At 41.7% G+C, this 25,866-nt stretch overlaps 1 protein-coding gene across 1 annotated transcript in view; it reads left to right on the top strand.

Moving 5' to 3' along the window:
• The first annotated feature begins 2,395 nt into the window (after positions 1–2,395).
• DPYSL3 (dihydropyrimidinase like 3) overlaps positions 2,396–25,866 on the top strand; it is a 142,306-nt gene continuing 118,835 nt past the window's right edge. Inside the window, exon 1 of the mRNA XM_072630671.1 lies at positions 2,396–2,880. Coding sequence (XP_072486772.1) covers positions 2,512–2,880 — 369 coding nt within the window. The 5' untranslated portion in view covers positions 2,396–2,511. The remainder of the gene's footprint in view (positions 2,881–25,866) is intronic.

The raw sequence follows: 25,866 nt of genomic DNA, 5'->3' as shown, positions 1-25,866 counted from the left end.
GTCACATTTGCACTGAACAAACCCTTTCCCACTTTGGTGGCATATCTTCCAGGAAGATTGATTGACTTGGACAAAATGAACCAATGTGAGAGTTTAAAGTGATTTCAGTAATAACCCTTAGATAGAGCTTTCATTCTTTCACAGCTAGGATTTTATTTTCTCTTGGTCTCTTTGCCTGTCTGGGACTCAGTTTCCCCATCTATAAAATGAGTGTTGGATGTCCATGGTCCCATTCTGATTTAAATCCTATGATCTTGACAATAAATCTGAGAAGTAGGTAAAGCAAGTGTTAGTATTTTTCACTCAAGAAGAGTCTGGCAGACAGGTCAAGTGATTTGCTTCTGGTCACACAGACATTAAGGGACAAAACTGTGATTGAAAGTCAGAAGTTGGGGCTCCTGATCTAAGTTCTTTCCACTAGACTTCTAATAATAAACACAATTAATCTAGTTTCTTAATTTTACAGATGAGCAAGTTTAAGTATATGTCAATCCTTAACTTAATCTCAAAGAAAAAAAGGAGTTGGGATGCCTAGAGAAATTTTGGCCCAAAAGAGAATAAAAGGCTAGCCTGATGTCATTCAGGGATTAAGTGCCAAGTCAGGATTTGAACCCAGATCCCCGGAAAGCTAAATCCAATCCTTTTCCCATTATGCTGCTTTCTCCCTCTACCCATACTAATGTAATCTTTGTTTGTTAAAAGTAATTTGCTCATCTATCCTTCCCCCCCCCCCGCCGCATTAGTTGTGGGACAGTTGTTCCCAACCCAAGAGAAATATCAGGGAACATCTCATTTCACAAATTTCTGAAATGAAATGTCTTCTAGGTTCAATGCCAAGCTCTTATCAAGAGGGAAACTTCCCAAAGGTTATCTTGGCAAATTACCTGTAGCCTGAGGGCCAACAAGTCACATGCAATTTGGATAAAGCTTAATCATTTGCAGTTGCCCTCCTCTTCCCTGAGTACTCCCTTTGCACATGGCAAGCATCAACATGCGGAGTTCCATGTTTGTTCCCAGTTGCCAAGACCTGGTCAGCCTCCACCCTCTTCACCCAGCACAGTTCCCAATGTGCCAACATCCTACTCTGCCACCAGGACAAACTGCACACTGAGTCCCCAAAGCACAGACTCTCAGAGCTGGAAGGTACTTTCAACAATATCTGATCCAACTCATACATGAACGGGAATCCCATCAACAATGTCCCTCATGAGTAGTCCCCTGGCTTCTTCAGTAACAGGGATAGAAACTCTGTTACCAGCTCCTCTCCAAGGCTGACTCTGCAGTTTTATGAATAAAGGCCCATGGATAGTGCCTTCGTATGTGCAATTAAAGAAATGTGTTTGTCTTCAGTTGTTATCTAGGGTAGGGGACTAGAAATGAAACCGGAGGGTTAGCACACATTTGGAAGAAAAATTGTGGGCTGTACACTTCAAAGTGTATATACAGATGGATAGCGATGTCTACGAGATGGAATATATGGTCACAAGACAAAACATAGGATTGTGTGTCTGCTTTCACATATGTAAGGCAGAGCTTACACATGTATACTCATGTGTATATGTGTTGAATTTATGATGAAGAAGAAAGAATTGTGGGTTTGGAGATTTGAATCATGGGATCACAGATTTCAAGACAGAGGGCATATTAGAAGTCATTGACTCCAATCCCACCCTTTTACAGATTAGGAAACTGAGACCCAGAAAGGTTAAATGAATCGGCCCAGAGTCACACAGTTTATAAGTATCTGAGACAGGATTTGAAATCAAGTCTTTCTGACTCCAAACACAGCGCTCTCTCCAACACCATCAGTTGACTTTGACACTCACAATCCATATGAACTCGGATTAGTCATTTCATTTTCCTTCCTGAACTTTATTTAGTTTTCTTGTCTGTGGAATGAGGGGATTGAACCTGAATCTGAGTCCTGCCTAGGCAGTCATCTGGCTATTAAACATCATTAATTAAGCATTCACTAGGGGCCACAGGCAAAAATAATCCTCTGAGTTGAAAGGACGTCATTTTACACAACTCCACTACCTGTGTGACCTTGGGCTAGTCCTTTCCCTCTTCTGGGGATCAGTTTCCTCATCTGCCAAATGTGGGGGTTTGGACTAGATGACCCACAAGGTTCTCTCCCAGCTCCATGGTCCTTCCAGCTGGGAATCCTAGGATTACGAGGGGCAGCCGGAGTGGGAGGGGCAGCAGAGCAGGGCACAGACGAGTGGCAGCGCTGCGTGTGTGCCAGGCAGAGCCCAGGCAGACGTGAGCTCGGGGGCAAGGGGGGACCGAGCGTGCGGCGCAGGGCTCTTTTTGGGTCCTAGCTCTTGTCATGGGACTAGAGCTGAAATCGGGGCTGCACTGCCACCTCTGGTTCGCAGCCTCATAAACCTCGTCTCACTTCGGCTCCAGTCGCTCTCGCTCCCCGCACGCGCCGGCCGCTGCCCCTCTCCGTCTTCTCGGCCGGAGAGTGCCTCCTGCCACCCGTAGAACCCCGCCGTCCCCGGCGCGGCCATGGCATCGGGCAGGAGGGGCTGGGACAACAGCCGCGAGGATGATCTGCCGGTCTACCTGGCCAGGCCAGGTACCACGGACCAGATCCCCCGGCAGAAGTACGGGGGCATGTTCTGCAACGTGGAGGGCGCCTTCGAGAGCAAGACGCTGGACTTCGATGCCCTGAGCGTCGGGCAGCGAGGGGCCAAGACCCCGAGGAGCAGCCAGGGCGGCGGGGGGAGCCGGCCGCTGGCGGCCGAGCCGGACACCCCCCGGAGGAGCCCAGCCCGGGAGGACTGCCGGGATCCCCCGGCTCCAGCCCTCGGCGGGGTGGAGATCCGCAGCGCTTCGGGCAAGGAGGTGCTGCAGAACCTCGACCCCAAAGACAAGGTAAAGCGGTGCCCCCATGTCAGCCCCGCTGCCTCCTTCTCCCAGCCCAGTCTGCAGCGTAGCCCGGCCCGGGGCCCAAGGCAGCGCTGCAACTTTCTCTGCTCACTTTGCACCCGACTCGGAGAAGGAGGAGGTTTTCCTTCTGGCTAACACCCCTTCTCCCTTCTCCTTCCTCCCCGGACCCCAACTCGAGTTTCCGTCCGTAGTGTCTGTTTGTGGGGAAGGGGAAGGGGGAATACCCGCTACCCTCCTCAATTGAGCTTCCTGCCTGTGCTTACTAGAATCCTTCTCCCCCTGCCTCCCTGCCCTCCTTGCGATCTCCTCATTTCTGGATGGGTGTGGAGGGCTGGACTGGGAAGGACCTAGCTAGGGTTCATTCTGCCCGTAAGACAAAGTCCACTCTTCCTGCTCGCTCTCTCTCTCTCTCTCTCTCTCTCTCTCTCTCTCTCTCTCCCTCCCTCACTACCCCCCCCCCCCCCATGTACTCAAAAATACACGTCCCAGACAGGCACCTTCAGATTCCAAAAAGGGATCTCTAGCACAACATCAGACAAGGGGGGCTGTCACTGGGGTCGAACCCAGCAAAAGTAATTCACAGAGCTCCTCTGTAGTCCGGAGGAATAACATAGTGAGAGAGGGAAGTTGCCCTCCTCCTCACCTTCCAACCCAACACACACCCCAGTGCTTCTGGAGCTAGCAGCTCAGCCATCCGCCCCACTTGGGAAACTTTTATATGTAAAACAGTAGACTACACACCATCCAAAACTGTCCTGCCAACCTCAAGCGTCTTAACTGTCATTTTGACTCAGATTGTGTTTGCCTGAGGTATAAATGTGTTTGTGGACCAGGTCTTGAACTCTGGGGTGAGACTGATAACAACCACCTCTCTGGATCCATCTTAGTTATTTAAAAATAAAGACACTGTTAAGGGTTACTTGCCAAAGCCAAGTAAATGCATATGTGCATACCCCCTTCAGAAATTTATATGGCTGAAGTCACTGAAGAGAACTCGCTTGACATGGGTTTCTTGTTTATTATGTTGGTAGGCAGGTGTCCTGAGAATATGGACGCAGGTAGAGCGTTTGGGATTCAAAATGATGTTTAAGAAGGAAGAAACAAACATATTCAGATCCTCTGGCCCAACAGAGCTTTCTTTCCTGTTGTCTAGGTTTTGGATGCAAGAAGCAACTGCATCTATTATTCTGCATTAATATTGTTATGAATGATCACTTGAAATGGAAATTGGCTCCTTAGAGGAATCGTAGTCAGTGCCGGCAAAGACTCCACACTTTCATTAAAATACATGGTTAGCCAGTAGGAGGGACAAGGACCTTTTCTTTGGGTTTCATATATGACAAGCTTACACAGAAGCCAAAATGCAAAAGAAAAACACAAGGAAAAGGTTATTTACAGTTGGGATTGTTCAAAGTAGTCATTGCAAAAACAGGATGTCAGTGGTACTTGAAATCACAACTGATGATTGTAAATCTATATTAGGAGTTCAAAGCACCTTTCCCCTCCTCCTACTGCTCCTTAAAATCCTGGGATTTTCCCAGGATCCTCCCTCCTTTTTCCTTTAGGGAGGGAGGAAAGGAGGAATTGAGCCTCTTATGTTTGGAAGGGTTTCAAGTTGTTTCTAGATGGAACAGTGAGCCTTGAAAATGGGTGTTCCTTCTCTTTAGGTCTAATTTGGCCAGGAGTGAAAATGTTCACTTCCTGACTGCCAGGAATGAGATATGTGGTGGATGATGTCAGTAAACTATAGTTAACATTATTCCTTTGACTGCGACCCCTCTGATGCGAGCCAGACTTTTATGGTCAATCTGTAATACTGATGGATGGTAACTAGAGAAAAGAAAAATGTACTCCTTGTAATCGCAACAATTCTCCTTCCTTCCCCCTTCTTTGCAAACCCTGTACTTTTGGTTACTAATTGAAAAATAATGATATGACATGAGTATCAGCAAGATATACAGTGCTCTGTGATTATTCATAGGTCAGTCTTCAATGTTGTTGGCAGTCAGGACAATGCTGTATTATTATCTCCAATTTCATAGAGTTTCAAGGGACCTTAGAGGTCACTTGGGCCTGTGTGCCTCCCAGTAAAGAAATCCTTTCTGTAACATCTCTGACAAATGAATATTCAGTCTCTACTTTAAAAACATTCATTGACAGGCAACTCACTATCGTCTATTGTTGGACAGCTCTGTTAAAAAAAAGTTTTCCCCTATATTCATTTGGAATCTATCCCTTTTTGTTACTGCTATTCATTGATCTTAGTTCTGCTTTCTGAAGGTACACAAACCAAATGTAATCTCTCTTTACTGACTCTTTAGGGATTTGAAGATAGCAAATACAATCTTCTCTTTCCTAGGTTAACCAGTTCCATCAACACTTCAACAGGCTATTAGATCCTTCCTCTCATTGCTTTGGATAGTCTTTCCATGCCTCTTCAACTTGCCTGATACTTGTCTATGGCCTCTCACAAATTTCCCATACAAGGTCCATCCAACAAGGAGGAGGCCTTCCTTTCATCTCTCAAAATTATGTAGATCCCATTGGAAGACTTGGGCTACTCAGCATGTATCCCTTGCTTTCACTGCAAAACCAACTCCTCTTTTTCCCCCAGGCATATGTCTCCAATGACATCCCCTACTCCACATCTCTGGCATCGTTTCTTGCTCATGATATATCTCACCATAGCATCTTCATAGAATATGGCTTCAAAATTCTTCATTATCTTGATCTTCTTCTTCTGGATGTATTATAATTGATAAATACCCCCATTAGGATGTGGTGTACAACACTACACACAGGTCTCTTAAAGTATTCTGACCAGGACAGAGCATAGCAGAAGAGCCATCACCTTCCTTCTCATGGATATTTTATTAATGCTGCTTAAAATGGAATTAGAATTTTTTACAGCTACATCACTATGACTCATTGTAAGGTAAATCCTCTATGATTTTTCCGCCCAAAATGATGTTTGAACCAGGTCTCCCCTAAACTGTATTTTTTGTAGTTTTCCCCCCACGTACAGGACTTTACATTGATTCCTATTAAGTTTCACTCTGTTCCTTTCAGGCCATAACATCAATCTATCCAGGTATTTTCACTTGTGATTCTGTTCTCCAGTGCATTAGTTATCCCCTCTCAACCTTATGTCATCAGCAAAGTCAATAAACTCACTATCTATGTTTTTCTCCATCATCAATAAAAATGTTACACAGTATAAAGCTAAGAACACAGCCTGTGTATGTGCGGAATATATATATATATGTATATATACATATATATATACACACATATACATACATATATATGTATGTATGTGTCGCCTATTAAAGATCTCCTTTCCAGGCTGACAGTCCCTTAATCAATGTTCTTTGGATTCAGTTTTCAGCAAACCACATGAATATTCTCACTCAACTCAATTTCTTAGTATTCTGTCATAAGAGATTTTGTCAAATATCTTGCTGAAATCCAGATATTTTGTCTATGGCATTACCCTGAGCAACTAATGTCATCAGAAAAGGAAGTTAGCATAGGATAAAAATAAGTGAACCCTAGAGGAGTCAAATCACTAAAAGCCTTGGGCGTATTGTGGATCTGTAAATAGTAACAATTGACAGACACATAACACTTTACATCTATTATCTTAGTTGAGCTTCATGTTGTTGTTTGTCCTTCATTTTCAAAGAGGACCATCAGTTTCATGACAACACACCAAGGTAGGCGTTATTATATCCATTTTACAGATGAGAAAACTGGGCTCAGAGAGATTAAGGGATTTGGGATTATAGAATCACAGACTTGAAGCTAAAAGGTCATCGTCTACTTCAACACCTTGATTTTACACATGAGGAGATTGAGATTCAGAGAGGTTAAGTGAGTTTGGTTCACAAGATCACAGACTTAGAACCTGAAACGACCTTACGGGTCATCTAGTCTAATTCTCTTATTTAACAGATGAGGAAGCCGAAGTTCAGAAGTTAAGTGGGTTGTTCAGGTCACTCAGCCAGCTTGTGGGAAAGCCAGGATTTGAACCTAGATTTTCTCATTCCAAACCCAACTCTCTTTCCTTGCTCATGGTCATACATGGCAGCATTTGAATTCATGTCTTCCTGACTCCCAAATCCACTACTCTGTCATGATGCCTTAGTGCCTCTAGAGCTAGAAAAAGATCCTTATCATCTGGCTTGTATCCAGGAGACTGGTCTTCTGAATGATGCAGGAATAGCTGGTCATGACCCTGGTGATAACCTAGTGCTTCTTCTCAAAGAGCTCATACTTTCAAGACTCACCAAAAACATTCATACAAAGACCACGCAAATTTTCTTTGTTTATAATTACTTACACCAAGTACCTAAAAAAGCAGTTCTAAATGCAAATTGAACATTTATCCACATTTCTTTCCAAAATCATAGACATTCCCTAATAGTGAACAGATTGTAGAAAGGGAAATGTCAATACATGGCTGGCTTTCTTAATCACACTCGAATCTTACTGCTTCTACAAAGAACAAGTGATGCTGGGAGGATGCACATTTAAGGAGCATCTAACGACATTGTCACCACAAAGATCATTTTCACCAATGACTGTTTTTCATAGTGACAGGAGGGGGGCCCATAATTTATAGTTCCATGTTTCCTAGTCCCCCCCACCCCATCCCCAGGGGTTTACTTCTGTGTAAGATACTCCCTTTGGTGAACTTTCTCAGGGATATGGCTTAGACAGATATGAGCATGGCCCCGAGTTCATATGCCCATGCCTTTTGATGTCATGGTGCGTCACTCAACATTTTCAGAGTGAAGCTAGTGGAATTAAAAGTCCTATACTTTCCTGTAAATGGGAGAGGGCTAAGGTATGAGGTGAATCTTTGGGCTCATAAAGGCCTATTTATTTAATGGCATCAAAACTCTTGAAATACAAATTTTGCAGTGTCTCTCTGAAGCCTTTGACCGGCTGAGTCTGCACAGGGACCAATGAGTGATCGATCTATTTAAGGAAAGACTCCAGGCTCCTTCACCTTCAGGCCACCATCAGATAAGGTCTCATGTATCTCTTTTCAAGCTTTTCCTGTGCATGATTTCTTCCAGGATTTGATTTCGAGTGACAGGATGTATTTGAGGGGCGTAACCAGTGTTTTTTTTTTAAAGTAATGCTGTGGTTGGCAATATTCCCTCAAATTAATGGTCCCTAGAGGTGGTGCGTTTTCTCCCTCTCCGCTGATGTTTCTGTAAGTAATGTTTACAATATCCAACTTACTGCCTGCGATGCTTCTCAGAGTCAATGATCTTATAGCTGCTTCTTCTTGTAATGCTTTCTGTAGTTAATCTGTATAAATAATGCTCTCTTGAGACAATGAGTACAGCTCCCCAAGAACAGAGAGCCCAACACAAAAGAACAGCATTTACTGCCTGTGGGTGTGTACTACATGGTATTTTATCTCAGGGAGAAACAGAGAAAATGGGGCATAGCTTTCTTATCAGCTGAACCAGACTATTCCTGGAAGATTTCTAGGAAATTGAGATATTTCCTAGAACCTTGTCTATGTGATTGCATGGAACCATGGGGTTGTGGGTACAGTTGTTCATCTGGTTTAATTGATTGCCCTATTTGATCTGTTCTAATTGTGGTCAAGTAGGTTATACACATAGTAGAATCCTCCACAGGATGAAAGTTCCTTGAGATCAGGGACTGTTTTCCTCACATCTAGTACCTTGCAAATTGTAGACACTTCACAGATGTTTGTTGAATGAATGTCTTGTTCATCCTTCATTCTCAAAGAAGAACAAAGACATCATGAGGGTGATGTTTTGACTTACTAGTGAACTGGATATGAGTGGGGTAGAGCAACACAATGAATGAATAAGGATATGAGGTTAGAGATTCGATAAGCCTCCATTCAAGAGGAGACTTGTTATGAGAATCTAGTATACAAGGGATATAAACAGAAATCTTCCTAGAGACACTGTGATAGGAACAGTGTCCATAACTTGAGTCCTTGGAACATACATATCTATCTATCTATCTATCTATCTATCTATCTATCTATCTATCTATCTATCTGTCTGTCTGTCTGTCTCTCTGTCTGTCTCTCTGTCTGTCTGTCTGTCTATCTATCTATCCATCTTTCAATATTCAAACAGCAAGAATAAGGGAGTTGTAATTCCCCTGTAGGTCATCAGTGTATTTCAATGCAATCCAATTTAATGACATTGAAATATTAAATAATAAAGTTAACAACCATTAATGAAAATAATGAAATAAACATCTAAAGTATGAATGAAATATGGCACAAACCCTTACTATTTAACAAAGCAAATTCAAATGGATTAATGAACAGCCATCTAGTCAAAGCTTTCCTTTTTCAGCAAACATTAATAAGAACCTACAAGGCATAAAGTACAGTGCTGGATGTTGGAGATATAAAGATGAAAAACAGCACAGACCTTACTCTCAACAAGCTTAATACCTAATATGGAGACACAAGACATGTGTAAATAAGTGTGGTACAAGGTAGGGTGTTCTGGGGACAAAAGAGAGAGCCAGATAAAAGGCTCTACAGAAACTGGAAGAGGGAGGGAATGCTATCATCTGGGGGATAAGGGAGGACTCCATGGAGCCAGTGGTACTTTACTGAGCTTTGAGAGAACAAATAAGTTTTAATAGGCAGAGAGGAGATAGGAAGCTGTTCTAGACATGGGGACAGGGTGGCCTATGCCAGGGGTGGGGAACCTGCATCCTTAAGGCCTCATGTGGCTTCCTAGGTCCTCAAGTGAAGCCCTTTGACCGAATCCAAACTTCATAGAACAAATCCCCTTACCAAAAGGAATTGTTCTATAAAACTTAGACTCAGTCAAAAGGCTGCACCCAAGGACCTGGAAGACCACATGTGGCCTTGAGGCCGTAGGTTCCTCACCCCTGCTCTATGCAAATGAACAGAGGTAGGAAAGGGTAGAATGAGATTGGACAGCACTCAGTTTGAGTGAAACTCTGAAGGAGAGAAATGAAAGGTAAATCTGGGAAGGTTGGTTAGAGCCAGATTATGGAGGCTCTTCAATGCTTGTATTTTCTCCTTGAGGCAAACATGTATGCTATCTTTTGAATCAAGTTCCAGGAAAGCTATGTTCAACATTTTTGGAAAAATTTTGTAGAAGCTCCCACCCCCAGTAGGTACTAGTTAAAACCTCCAATTTGTATAGAAATGAAACTGTTAACCCTGAGTGCCTAAAAAGCAATTAAAATACCATTTTAATGGGGCCAGATAATAGAAACTTATGAGAAGATGCTGTAGAACAGTGACAAGCTTGTTTCAGAAGGGTAAACTGCAGGCCAGAGATCTTTTAGCTTCTCCTGGGGTATGAGAAGAGTTTATTTTAAATAGAATGGAAAGTCCTGTAAGTATTGCAGTTAGAACCCGAGGTTTTAATTTATTCAACATATGTACTATGTGTCTTATATGTATAAAGCGCTGTGCTAGGCCTTAGGATAGGTGCAAAGCTGAATGAGATGGGATCCCTCCCTTCAAGGAATATAGGACTTGGCAGTGGACTGGATCAGGCATGCCATACTTTCAACTTTCAGGTGCAGTAAGGACAATGTAGGAACAATGTTTTGTGTGGCCTGTGTGGAGCCTATGAACAGAAGATGCCTGAGGAAACACTAATCAATGGAGGTATAGTGGATAGCTCACTGATCCTTGAGTCAGGAAGATCAGGGCTCAACTCCTGCCTCATCTGTGTAATCCCGGGAAAGTCACTTAACTTCTCTGTGCCTCAGTTTCCTCATCTGTAAAAGGGGAAGAACAAGAAAGGAAAGGGCAGCTAGATGGTGAAGTGGAGTCAAGAAGACTCTTCTTCCCAAGTTCAAATTTGGCCTCGGACACTTACTAGCTGTGTGACCCTGGGCAAGTCACTTAACCCCATTTGCCTCAGTTTCTTCTTCTGTAAAATGAGCTGGAGAAGCAAATGGCAAACCTCTCCAGTATCTCTGCCAAGAAAACCCCAGATGGGGTCATAGAATCCAACATGACTGAAGCCACTGAACAACAAAAATGAAAGGAAACAGACCTTTATTAAGTACCTACTACATGCCAGGCACTGTGCTAATATTATCTCAGTTGAGCCTCATAATAATGCTGTGAGGTAGGTGCTATTATTATCTCTATTTTACAGTAAAATGAGGTGGTTGGATTCAATGACCTCTAAGGTTCTTTCCAGCTCTGTACTGATCAGACATGATCTAGTGGAAAGAACACAGGTTCTGGGATAGAGCATGTGGGTCTACATCTTGGCTTTGCCCTTTACTGTCTCTTTGACCCCGGGGAAGTCACTGAATCTCTCTGTGATCAGTTGTCACAGTGAAATGGAATGGTAGAACTAGATAATTTCTAACAGCTCTTCCAAATCTAAAGGGATCCTAGGTTAGACTGAAGGGCTCAAAAGAACCAAAGCAGAATGAATAAAAAGGCATTTATTAAGCACTTAGTGTGTGCAAAGTTCCCTGCCAAACAGAGACACGAAGAGAAAATCAATCCATCACTGATCTCAGGACGCTAATATTTTATTAGGAGACAGACATTATAGGAGGTCCCAGCTGCAAGTCAGATGGAAAGGCTCAGACTGCTTTGGTGCATGGCAGAGAAGCAGATGGCAATGCATCTTCTTTAATATCATTTCCATTGATAAAGGACATTTGAAGAAAGATGTTGATTGCATCCAGAGAAAGAATTGATATATAGAAGCATGTTTAGAATAATTTTACACATATATATCTATTTGTGTCTAATGGTAACCATGGGGGGTGGGGAAGAGGGGAGAAAAAAAAGAAATTTACATGATAATTTTGTTCTGTGTTTGAAAAGAATAGCAAGTTGTGCATAGTAAATTTGCAATTTCATGTACAATCATCTTTTTTATTGTACTATTATGGAAATGCTTGTTTTATTCCATAAATTAAAAAAGTAAAAAAATACAATTTCCATTGATGAAACCATATTTGTTTCTGATGTTGAACCATTTGACAGTGCCAAGACTTCAGTGACTGTGATGCCAACAAAGTCACATCTCCACAAGGGTTGCTACTAGGGGTGGGGAAAAAAGGGCCAGATTGGAAGCAGAGCTGGTTCTAGGGGGGAGGGGAGGGAAATGCTAGTCACTAGTCTTGCCTGACTTTTGATAGTTGGTGATGGTGGGCATTTGATGTTGAGGCTGGAGGGATCTTTTACAGGGTTTTGCTCCCTTTAACGAGGGCTTTGCGGACCAGACTAGAAGCAGGATTGGTGAAAGAAAGTTAAAAATCCAAGGAAGAATTTTATATATTTTACATCATGATGAAGAACAAAAAAGAGATTAAAAAGGAGAGTAGAAGGAGGAAATGTATACATATATTTGTAAAAATTAGGGGACAGGCTCTTTATCTATCATAGTAATTCTACCAGTGGAATAGCCTTAGCAGAGGTTCCTGAGTTTGACAGCAAAAAGGCGAAAGCAGGAGATAATTCAAATGAAATTTATTAAGTTAAAGACAAAGGGATTAGCAGGCAGTTCCCAGAGAGGAAAGAGAAGGAATAGGATTGGGGGAAATAGGAATATGACAAAGAATAATTAATGAATCACAAATCTCAAATGATTTAAGGTTAATGTAGCTTTTTCTTCCCAACAATTCTATGAAGTAGGCATGACCATTATTATTAGCCCCATTTTTTATATGGGGAACTGAGGCCTACAGGGGGTAGGTTACCATGGACACACAGTTAAAAAGAAAATGAGTCCGGGTTTCCTGACTCCAAGCCCAGACCTTTTTCCACTGGCACCACTGTTGTGAGTCAAAAGTGCAAATGGAAAACTAGTTTAGAATGGCCTTGAGGCCCGTTTAGCTTTACTCCAGGATATTCCCGTAGCTGAGCATAATTAAATGTAGAACATAAGGATGTAAATAGCAACTTTACAGAACGAAATGGAGCCTCGAGAAAGGACAAGCCAGACTTAATTTACTTACAGCAGCCTGGATTAGGCACAAAGACAGGAACAGAGAGTGCTTGAAAAAGCTGCGTCAGGGTTATAGACTCTTTCTGGTTCGTAAGAGAAGAAGAACACACAGGGCCACCTATAATTGAGAGTGGGAGAGGAGGTACAGTGCTAAGAGCTTTGCACTCAGAGACCAAGGGTCCCAGTTCAAATCCTGATTCTGTGTCTCATCACTTGTGTGACCATGGACAAATTGCTTTCCTTTCTGAGCCTCAGTTTCCCCTTCTGTAAAGTGAGGGAACTAGATGATTGCTTAGGTCTGTTCCAGCAGTGGGCCCATGGAACTAAAATTAGAAGATGTGAAAGAGAAAAGGTGTTAAGAAAGGTGAGTGTCTCCCTTGCTCTGGGGAAGGCCATCTTGAGTGCTTTTTGTAACTGTTGCCCAAGTCAGGAAATAAGCAAATTACCTGTGGAGTGAATTTTTTTAGAAGTAGTGGGCAGGAGATGGGAATGAGTGAAGATGGTAGGAAACAGTATTGAGAGAGAGTTCACTTATGAAAAGAGAAACAGCATGTAGAATAGGGATGATCTTTGTGGAAGAAAAAAGAGAAAGGAAGGATGAGAAAAGAAAGAAGGAGAAAGAGAGAGGAAGAGAGAAAAAGAAGGAAGGAAGAAAAAAGGAAAAAGAAGAAAGAAAAAGAAAGAAAGAAGAAAGTGTTAAACTCATCAGTGTTCTAGCATGTATGGGATAGGACCAATGTGATCACAGAGGCAATCGTTTTTGAAAAAAGCTCTACTTGGAAGGGGTTTAACAATATTCTAAACAGGTTAATCAAAAGGCAGGAAATGTTGCTTCCATTTTAGTGTTTAAGATTAATAGAAAATCTAGGAAGTAAATATAAATGTGAAAAGGAATGAGAACAATCCAGAGTGTATGTGAAGTTTAGCATCTATGGACAGAGGAAGGAGAATGGTTGGAGTCGAAAAAAACAAAAATAACAATGACAGGAAAACCCAACTGGGAAACTGGCAGAGAGGATCTAAATAATTGAAAAGGAAAAGGTCAGGACAAAAATAAAAAAAAAATTACTAGTGCTCTAGTAAAAGGAAAGAAATCAAGGTTTGAACGATAAAGATAGAAAGTAAAGATGGAACCAAAAAACTAGTTAGAGATGGAATGAGATTTCCTCTTGGAATTGTTGAGAGAATAAGAGATTGAGTAAAAAGTGGAGAACATTGTTGAGCCCACCAACCATAAAATATTATTTACAGAAAGAGACCTAGAAATAGAAGTAATGGTCAACAGGTTTGAAATTTTGTTTAAGAGCTTGTGGAGAAGTGTATTTGTCGACGCTGTGTCTACTTGGAAATCTGAAGCTTCTTTGGACAAACCCCAAAGGAAAATGTTTAACCTAACCTGATGGAAAAGGCAGCAATTTTGGAAATCAGGGCAAGTAACAAAAAATGGGATGAAATAAGCAGCATAACTTGAGGCCTTGAGTTGATTTAGTAATTCATGATGTGAAAATAAGTGAAATAAGGCAAATTCAGTTGAGTCAGAGAGAGAGAGGGACAATTAACTACTATTAATGTTGTGGTCTAGGGGTTCTAAAAACCGGAAATGCAAGGATACAGGGTGTGGATCTGCCTTGAAAGAATTGGACCACTCAAGCATTCTTTCAGTCCAAGTAATGAGTTTATTTCTTGCCCACTACATGGGTGGGTAAGTTTCCTAGTGAGTCTGCAGTATTTGTGATCCCAATACAACTGGGTTGGATTCCTGAGGAATCTGTGCATTTGATGAGGGTAAGATTGATATTTTCTACAGAAAGACTGTGGGAAGATCTGGATGGGATTAAGAAGTGGCAAATAGCCTGGGGTGGGCCATTGGGCCAGGTGCAGACTATGAGGGCCACAGTGAAAGGGCAGTTAAAAGGAATGTACTGGGATGAGCTGGATGCTTCATCAGCGATCTGGGCTGCTGAAATTTGTAGGAAAGTTCAAGGATCCTTTTTTAGTGGTTCTTTTGCTCCATCAGCTCCATCATTAACTCATGGTTAAATTTTTGCACCCTCTAAATTTCCGTGTGTGGGAAACAAGGAAATTCTGTTTCCACAGTCAGGACCTAGGACAGTCAGGTAAAGGTCAGAAATTACGCAGATTCGATGAGCTGTTTGAGGAAAATCCTATTGGAGAGGAGAACATAAAGTCCTATGACCAGGGGACGGTGTCATGGGAGAGCCAGAGGTCGGGAAAACAGCATAAGAAGCTCCATTTTTCTGAATGTGCTGTAGTTGTCCTATAACCTTACTCGGGAGGCTACCCTGAATGGATATGATTAATAAAAGCTTTCCTGATTTCACAGCAGGTACTGGTCTTTGTTTAAGGTGAGCATGTTTCTCACAATTGGGGGCTAAATGTTAGATGGGCTCATTCCTCACACATCCCCTAGGGCAAAGCTACTGGCATCCTGCCCTAGATTATTGAGGTTCTGTCCAGAAGGAAAATGGAATGTGAATAAAGGGCACCGAGCATAATGTTCAGGTAAAGGGTCATCAGTAATTTTTGAGCCCTGATTACTACCACAGATTATTAGGCATTTTTTAAGGCATTCTCTCTCTCTCTCTCTCTCTCTCTCTCTCTCTCTCTCTCTCTCTCTCTCTCTCTCTCTCTCTCTCTCTCTCTCCCTCTCTCTCTCACACACACACACACACACACACACACGTATAAATATATAAAACCAGTCACCTCTCATTAGCTTACTCCCTCTCAGCTCCCAAATGGAAGTTTTCATTATAACAAATAAATACAGCCATGTAAAACAGGTGAGCACATTAGTCATGTCTGATATTTGCACACTTCTAGTCCATTACCTCTCTGCTAAGAAACACCATTCATTTCCTACCTCCATTTAAAAAAGCTGTCTCTTCATTTCCAACCTGGCTGCACTCCTTTGGACTTCTCATCACCTCCCCCCCACCCCCGCCCCCACCCCACCACACTGCCCACTAGAATCCCCCCACCAGCATACACGTGCAACCTTCCCTGCTACTCCCACCCCCTTTTAGCTTCCTTTAGTGTATTGTCTTTCCCCTTTAGATTGTAAGCTCTTCCTGGGTAGGGACTGTCTTTCTGTGTTCCCGGGGCTCAGTATAGTGCCTCCCACACAGCAACTACTTAATAAAGGCTTATTGACTGACTTACTGAACTAGTTGAAAGAATCTGATTAAAGAGACTATAGCATCCTGGAGGGGACACCTGAACCTTTAAAATATGGTACTATAGTACCACATTTAAGTTTAAATTTAAATTTAAATGGTACTATGAGTTACAAAAGAGTCAGACACAACGGAACAACAGTAACAAATGATAAGTTAGCTGTTCAGAATATTTAACAATCATAGCTAATAGAAGCTGACATTTATGGAGCGTTTTAAGGTTTGTGAAGCAGTTTATAGGCATGATCACAATGTGATTCTCATAACAGCTTGGTGACTTGAGCATTGTTGTTTAGTCTCGTCCAACTCTATGACCCCATTTGAGATTTTCTTGCCAAAGATACTGAAGTGGTTTGCTGTTTCCTTCTCCAGTTCATTTTACAGATGAGGATACTGAGAAAATAGGGTTAAGTGACTTGACCAGGGTCACACTGTTAATAAGTGTCTGAGGCTGGATTTGAGCTCAGGAAGATGATTTTTCCTGACTTCAGGCCTGGAGCTCTATCCATTGGGCCAACTAGCCCAGTAAAGTAGGTATTACAGGCTTTATTATCTCTGTTTTGTAGAGGAAAACTGAGTCTGGGAGAGGCTAAATAACTTGTCCACAGTCTTTTTTAGAGGCAGGATGTAAACTCAAGTGTCAGAGGGAAAATTCAAATTCTAAGCCTGTTTCTCTTCCCACTGTGCATTACAGAAAGCTTTCTACAAATGCAAATTTCTATGTAGAATACACGTTAGAGAAGGATTGGAAGAATTATAAATAATAATACTTCTTATTTCAAGGACCTATGATTTTGTTCCAATGATGCAGATCCTTAATCTTATGCCTCTTTAGTAAGTGGTTTATTAGAAAATTACTGTGGCTAAAACATTCCTCAGCCTATGGCCAGCTAGGTGGTTACCTCTTCAGACTTAGTGGGGCTGGTCCTCAGATGACAGATAGACAGGGCTTCTTTAGTGTGGAGTTTATGTCCTTTTAACACAGCCTTTGAAACTCCTAAGTCCCATCCACTCTATGATGGAGCATTCTACTTAAGTATTATCTTAAACTCATCGATTTAGAACTAGGAGGGACCTTAGAAGTCATCAAGTCCAACACCCTCATTTTACAGAGGAGAAAAATAAGTAGGAATCCACAATTAAGGAGATAAGGGGAGAGACGACTCAAAACTAGCACTCCTAGTCAAGTGCCATGACTTGTGGTTGTAGTAGGGTCAGAGGAGTTCAGGAGAAAGAGCCTAAAAGGTAATTTTGGTATTATGGATACATTTTAGCTCAAAGGCAAGTCATGCATTTCTGGATGAAGAAAATCATCCAGTCCTAAAGATTTGAGGATCATTTGGTTCAAATGGGAAAGGGTCACCTCAGTGTTTTGACTGAAGTATCCAGAAGACAATTCTTGAGTTTGGTGTTAAAACAGTTGGTGTTTTCTCCTGTGTATCTTTATTTTTTTAATGACCTCAAGCTTTTGGGCCAGGCTTTTGGAATGCCATGATATTGAGCCAAAGGTTAAGTGACTTTCCCAGGGTCACAGGATAATAACAGCTCAAGGATTTGAACCCAAACCATCCAACTTTAATTCAGGTACTCTTTCCACTGCCTTTGGGGATAGGAGCAACCAAAGAACAGAGTACATGAAATAGATGAGAGAGGAGAGTTCTGATGAATCAAAATGGGAAAAATATAGCAGAGGAATTATTAGGAATTTTTATGCTTGGGGTAACTATTGTGAACCAATGCAGGGCAAGCACTCTTGTCCCTATTTGAGGGATTGGGACAGGAAAAGAGCTCATCCAAACCTGTATGAGATTTGGTGGCTTCCTATTAACTAATTATTGTTACGAATTAGGTGCCAAGCTCTGATGTTTCTGCTTTGTTTGGTCAATGAGCACTGTCAGCTCCTTCTAAATTCAGGCTTCTGGCTCAAAGCTCCAGCCACCCAAACTCATTACCAACCCTCACTCTGCTACTCAAGAAAGAGAAAAGGTGTTGGATAGAGATCCATAACATGCCTACTTTGTTGTGGTTACTGTATTTAACATTTAAGCACATGGGAACTATTAATGCACATCTATCTTGCTTTTCCTTAAATAGTCATTTTACCATCAAATTCCTTGCAAAGGACTTTTAGTTCCTAGAGAGTTCTGTTAACATGCCTTGTAAAACTAAATTTAATTGTAGCACATTAGACCAAATGAAGGAAAAGTTGAGGTAATCAGTGAAGTTTTTTTTTTTTTAAAACAACACTTTTCTCAATTACCTATTTTCAGTGAACATGGGGTCTGCAGAGGTTTTTGAGGGGGAGGAGGAGGAGATGAGGAGAGCCTAAACTGTTGGATGATATTCCTGCTGCACTCTGCTCTGGTCTGATCACATCTGTAGTTTTCTGTTTTAATTTCCATAAGAAGACACCGCAGAAGTGGCCAGAAGGGAATTCCTGGTACAGTTCATACAAGTGTAACGCTAACTTGTTAGTCTTAGCATAAGCGCTACTGATATTAAGAAAAGTGACAAAGAAACGATTGTCTTGAACTAAAGATGTTTTTGTTTAATTCTGCATTCCCCCCCTGTGACTCTTCTGTGCTTCAGACCGCAGTGGTGTGGTTCCACCAAAGTTCCAGCATCATCATCATTTCCATAGTAACCTGCTATAAAGATGCAAACAGAGGATTACATCCTCCCTCCTTGCAGGCTTAGACAGGAAGGCCAGATGGGTTATGAGGGAAGGAAAAAGCCCTCACTGAGACATAAATCTCTTCAGGAGAAGCAAAAGGAAATCATTTAAGGAAGAAAGCTGGCGGTGTAATCATTGCCCTAGGGTGACATTTCTGTTTAAAGCTGGCCGGTAGTGGTGGGTGCCTTTCCAAGATTTAAGCAGAGGCCTCCAAGTGTGTGGTGAGTTACTGACAAAGCCAGCTAATGAGGCCAGGGTCATACATGGATTTGATTCCCTTGTGCAGCCGTTAACCTCGCTCCCTTCCAACGGACACAGGCTGCATGCATCATCCTAACCAATTATGTCCAAGGGAGAGCTGGCTAGCTTATAAACCATCTTCATCGCTGCACGACAGTACAGAGGGCACACCCTACTGGTAGTGGCCTTCTATTGTCTTCTTCCTAGTACCAGATTATGTAAGGAGGGTTGCAGTTCCCTATCTTTACTATGCACACATACTCTCCCATCTCTTTGCCTTTGAACAGACTTTTCCTTAGGCCAATCAATGAAAGATAGCACTGCTGAGCCCACAGGGTCTGGGGCACTCACTCCTTCCTATCTTCTACCTAACCATGCTGTTCGTATTGGGTTTAGTCTTCGGAACTAAACACCAAATCCTTTCAGCACCTGATCAGAAGGAGCCAGGAAATTCACCATTCCTCAAAGGCCCAAGATGAGAGGGGATCTGTTTTCTCATGTTCACTGACTTACTAAGTCCCCCAACCTGACTATCCTGGGACCATTTTAGTTATGGTAAATTTGATTATAGTTTATAAATCTAAGAGGTTCCCCAAAATAGAGGAAGCAAAAAAATGGTACTCACTGCACAATATGATTCAGAGTAGAAGATGAGTAATTTATTCCTATACACAAAAAGGAATGCCAGGTTTAAGGGAATTATAGCACAGATTAACATAATTATTAGAATAGAAAGCTGTACCACCTTGTAGCTATTATTAAAATCTGTTCAGAGGCTAATTTTTAGACCTTATTAAAACATAAGCAGTTTTTCAAAACTTCTAAACAGACAAATCCCATTTCATCTGGATTCTGTGCTATCACTCTACGCCAAACCTGGGCCTTCATGCTCATCTGCTTCCACAGTCTTCTGCTACCTCAACCAACCCTTCCAATAGACACCTCCACTGATGATGATGCTGGTGTACCTACAAACCTCTGAACCTTTCTAACACAAGGCCTTTTATTCAGGAGAGTAAATAAAAAATGGCTCCAACGGGGGTCCAGGTATAAACTTACCTAGTCAAATTTAGATTCCACATGAGGCCGTGGTAGGGAAGGGGAATGGGATTCTCCCTTACTCCTTGATGGGTGAATCAAAACAAAAACAATACTATTTGGTACTTGAGGGGGAATAGACTCCAAGAAGCTAAGTCAGAAACTGTCTCTTTTGAGGATGGAGGCCCCACTTACTGGGTCGCCATTGGGATGACCAAAGGACATACTACTTAGAGTTGTCCATATCGTTCTGTAACACCAAATCCGTTCATCACCTGACCAGAAAGAGCCAGGAAGTTCATTCCTCAAAGGTCCAAACATTGAGTCACTATATCTTTGGAGTCCCTAGAATTTTTCAGGGGAGCGCTGGACAAATGTACATGGAATAGTCCTTAAAAGTTCATCCATTCAGTCTTGTTTGTCTTTGCCATGCTTCTGTCTGGTTCAGTTCAAGGGACTGCTCTCCCCCCCAATCCCTCCAAGCTTGGGCCGTTTTCCTCCTCTCATGTAATTTGTTTTTAATATGTGGAGAGAGTTTACTATGCATGTGTATAGCTTGCTATTTGTATGTGTGTATATGTACATATAGGAATATAATCTACTACGTACATCTATGTATATACATATTGATAGTTTGCTATATATGTGTGTATAAAATATATAATTTACTGTGTATGGTGTGTAATATAATTTACTATACATGTGGGAGTTGTATATTTATAGTTAGTATACATGTGGGAGTTGTATATTTATGGTTTACTACATACGTGTGTATGTACAGTTTACTATGTGTCTGTCTACGTATAGTTTACTATATATGGGCGCATAGAGTTTATCATATATGTATGTGTATGTAGTTTGTTATACATGTGTGTAATATAGTTTAATATATGTATGCGTTGCTATTCAGTTGTTTCAGTCATGCCTGATTCTTCATGACCTCTTTGGGGTTTTCTTGGCAAGGATATTGGAGTGGTTTGCCATTTTCTTCTCCAGCTCATTTTACAGATGAGGAAATGGAAGCAAACAGTGTTAAGTGACTTATCCAGGGTCACACAGTTAGTAAATGTTGGAGGTGGGATTTGAACTCAGGGAAATGAGTCTTCCTGACTCCAGGCCAGGCACTCTGTCCACTATGATGCCACCTAGGCTCCCATGTATGTGTGTTCATGTACACGTGTATTGTCTATACACTTTCTATGGACAAGTTGTTCTTCCACCTCCCTCCACCTTTCCTTTCCCTCCCTCCCAGACGGTTTCAGGTTTTGTCTTTGTATCATGCTTGTTGAACAAATGAATGAATGAATAAATTTTTCCTTTCAAGCTATTTGTAGCTGGTTTTACTGATTTAGAGGCATTGGTTTAATACTACAATGAGGTAAGAAGAGCGGAATAGGTCTGTGATCACATGAGCTAACCTACCTAGGTTTTTAACATGCTTTCAATACAGAGGAAGTAATGGCCAGAGTTTAAGAATCTTATAGCCAGGGTACGTTGGAGCAGAGCAGGTTGCTAAAACTTCAGTGTGGAATCAGCAAACACTACAAATTAGGGACTGATTTATTATTTGTGGATTGTCTAGACTTAAGAAGGCGATATAAAAAATAATGCATATTAAACTCAAATGTTTGTCTTGCCTCCCTTTTTATGGGGAAAGATGGTTGTTAAATATTTACTAGCATATCCCTGCTTACATTAGAGGCTGGCTGGCTGGTCAGTTGCCAAGTCTTGTGTGAGATACATAGTATCTCATATTTGTCCCCTGTTCTCTGTTCGCATGGTCACCATCTGTTTGTTTTGTTTTAGCTGAACGGTTGAAGTGGTTTCCTATCTGGATTCCCTACTTCTGCTCTTTCTCATTTCCAGTCCATCCTCTATCAAGCTGCCAAAAGTATATTCTTAAAGCAGAGTACTCTGCTCAGGAAGCTTCAATGGCTCTCTGTGGCTTCTAGGATAAAATACAAATTCCTCAGTATGACATCTAAAGTCCTTCAAAATCTGTCTGCAGTCTGCCTTCCTAGGTTTATTTCTTATTATTCTCTCTTTCGTGCACTCTGAGTTATAGCCAGACTAGCCCACGGCTGTTCTCTAAAATTAGCATTCCATTCCCCAACAATGTCCTGGGAATGAACTGTTTCCTATGCCTAGAATGCACTCCTTTCTCATCTACATCTTTTAGAGTTTCAAGCTTCTTTCAAGAATCAGCTCATATATCATATTCTACAGAAAGGCTTTCTTGATCCCTCAGTTCTCTCTCTCCTCAAATGATCATGTGTAGCACATGTGAAATCTGGACTTGATTTCCCAACTTCCACTTGCCCTGATGAAGTAGGTCCCCTGTGTATGGTTACTAAGTCCCCTCAGGGCTCTAGGATTAGCCCTGCGGGGTTGGGAGTGTCCTCATGAGTCTTCATCTGGAAATTATCCCTTAACTAGCCCTCCCTCACTCAAAATAAAGTCAAGTGCAAGTCATGTCATTATTTCTCTGATGGCGTGGTCTTCTTCGACAGTGAAGGACCATCACACATCCCTTAACTACTTCAGTCCTTGTGTAGAAAAGTCAGGCCAGAAGTTGTGAGGTAGGGAGATATTCAGGTCTGGAGGGGAGGAAGGCAGGGTGCAAAGATCTCGAGTTACAGCTATCCCTTCAGAATACTGAAGCCTTGGTCAAACACACACACACACACACACACACCACAGACATCACACACACACACACACACACACCACAGACATCACACCCACACACCCACACCACACAGACATCACACACACACACCCACACCACACAGACATCACACACACACACACACACCACAGACATCACACACACACACCCACACCACACAGACATCACACACACACACCCACACCACACAGACATCACACACACACACACACACACCACACAGACATCACACACACACACACACACACACACACCACACAGACATCACACACACACACACCCACACCACACAGACATCACACACACACACACACACACCACAGACATCACACACACACACACACACCACACAGACATCACACACACACACACACACCACACAGACATCACACACACACACACCCACACCACACAGACATCACACACACACACACACACCACACAGACATCACACACACACACCCACACCACACAGACATCACACACACACACACACCACACAGACATCACACACACACACACACACACACACACCACAGACATCACACACACACATCCACACCACACAGACATCACACACACACACACACACCACACAGACATCTCACACACACACACACACACACCACACAGACATCACACACCTACAAGTGATATATTTATGTGCATGTGAACCCCCTTGCAGGAACTTGATTTGACAGCTAACATTTATGAAGCACTTGCTATATGCAAGGCAGCTTGCTCCGTGGGATGGATGTCAGGATGGAAGATAGCAATGTCCTTGCCCTCAGGAAGCTTATGACCTCTTAAGGGGATGTGACATGTACTCAAATAAATACAACACAAAATGGAGTGCAGTAGGGACAGAGGATCTAGACAATGCTCTAGAAAAATTCCAGGAGAGAAAGAACACTCCATTTTAAATGGAAGGATCAGGGAAGAGTTCACACACCTAATCTGAGCCTTGAAAAAAGAAGATTTTAACAAGTAGAGTTAAAGAGTGAATTGATGGTCTGCATGGAATGCATGAAGGCAGGAGACAGCAGGAAGAGGCTGTGTGAGGGGAGCATAATACGAGACAAAGATGAGAAGGCCAGTGGGAATTAGATGATACCGAGCCTTAAATGAGCTAAGGAAATTATGTGTTATCCTGGCAGTAATAGGGAGCCATTTCATGTTACTGAGCAGTGGAGTGATGGGGTCAGATATGTTAATTAGGCAAATTATTTTTACAGTTGGGCAGCTAGGTGGTACGGTGGATAGAGTATTACCCTGAAGTCAGGGAAACTCATCTTCCTGAGTTCAAATCTGGCTTCAGACACTTACTAGCTGTGTGACCCTTGGCAAGTCACTTAACCCTGTTTGCCTCAGTTTCCACATCTGTAAAATGAGCTGGAGAGGGAAATGGCAAACCACTCCCATATCTTTGCTGAGAATATCCCAAATGGTAACCTGGAAAGACTTATATGAACTGATGCTAAGTGAAATGAGCAGAATCAGGAGAACATTATACACAGTAACAAACACCGTGTTCGAGGACTCTTTCTGCTAGACTTAGCCCTTCACAGCAATGCAAAGACCTCAAACATTCCTAAAGGACTCTTGAGGTAAAATGCCATCCACCTGCAGAGAAAGAAGTATGGAATCAGGATGCAAAATGAAGCAGGCTATTTTCTCTTGTGTTATGTTTGGTTTGGTTTTTCTCATGGTTTCTCCCATTTGTTTTAATTCTTCTGTGCAACATGACTAATGTGAAAATGTGTTTAATAAGAATGTAAGTATAGAACTCATACAAGATTGTATGCTGTCTCGGGGAGGGAGGCGGGAAGAAAATTTCAAATTTATGGAAGTGATTATTGAAAACTGAAAACAAATAAATTAATTAAATTAAAAAAAAAGAAAATCTCAAATGGAGTCACAGTCAGATACAATTGAAACAACAATTTTTTTTTACGGTTATGTGAAGTATATATACAAGAGACAGAAGAGACCAGAGGCAAGGGGACCAGTTAGGTTTTTGAGGGAGGGGAAAAAATCGAAGATGAACGTGACTGGGAGGATGAGGATGCTGGGAATGGGCAATTATAACTACTTACATGACTTTTAAAAAGTCAGTCTGGGCCTTACTTTCCCTATGTATACAATAATGGAGCTGGTCCAGATTCTTAATTTGGGCTACATGGAAGGGTGTATGATTAGATTATTAAGGTATCTATGAAATTAGATGAAAAAAATGGCATCTTCATTTTCACTAATCTCTGAAAAAAAGTACTTTTGGAAAGAGGTCTATAGGCTTCAACAGGTTTCCATTGGGGTTCATGATACAGAAGAGAAGAACCCTTTGGAATCTAGATGAGACCTCAAGCCTCTTTTAGCCCCAAGATTCTATTTTCTAAGATCCTTTCTCCAATCTTGATGTAATGTAGTCTGTACTCTAAAGTTCCTTCCCACACTGGCTCTCTCTATCCCAAGGTCACAGGAGCATAGATTTAGAGTTGAAAGGAACTAAGAGAACCCCAGATCCAGCCCCATCCATTTATCACTGAGGCCCAGAGAGCCCAGGGCTTTCTGGAAGAAATGTATGTTAAAGAATGGGCTTTTTGCTGGCTTTTCTTTGCTTTATGACTTTTATCATACTTATTGGTATAGCCATTTTATCTTCAGAGATTGTCATATTTTATCCCTGCATCTTTAGCACTCAGCTGAGTGCTGTGCCTATCATAATAGGTACTTAATCAGTTGATAAATTCAAATCTTTGATCCTATGAATAAGTATTTCCTTTTGAGAGACTTTCTAAGAGTTCATCTTAATCTTCATTCCTAGGCAGATTTTGTCTTGAAGCAATAGAGTGCATTTTTTCTAATTTTATTTTTATTTTTAGTTCCAAATTCTCTCCTTTCCACCTCTCCCCCACCCACTGAGAAGTCAAGAAATACAATTACCCATTATACATATGAAATCATGCAAAACACATTTTCATAGTAGCCACATTCCCCAAAATAAAAACAAGAAAAATAAAGAAAAAAATTCTTTAATATGCATTCTGAGTCCGTCAGTTTTTTTATCTAGAAGTGGATAGCATTTTATATAATAAGTCCTTTGGAGCTGTGGTGGATCGTTATGGTCTTTAATGGTGGATTATCTTTGCTGTT

This window comes from Notamacropus eugenii, chromosome 1, assembly GCF_028372415.1.
Source record: "Notamacropus eugenii isolate mMacEug1 chromosome 1, mMacEug1.pri_v2, whole genome shotgun sequence".
NCBI classification, from domain to species: Eukaryota; Metazoa; Chordata; class Mammalia; order Diprotodontia; family Macropodidae; genus Notamacropus; species Notamacropus eugenii.
Note: the sequence above shows the minus strand (reverse complement) of the source record. Positions and strands in the feature narration are given on the sequence as shown.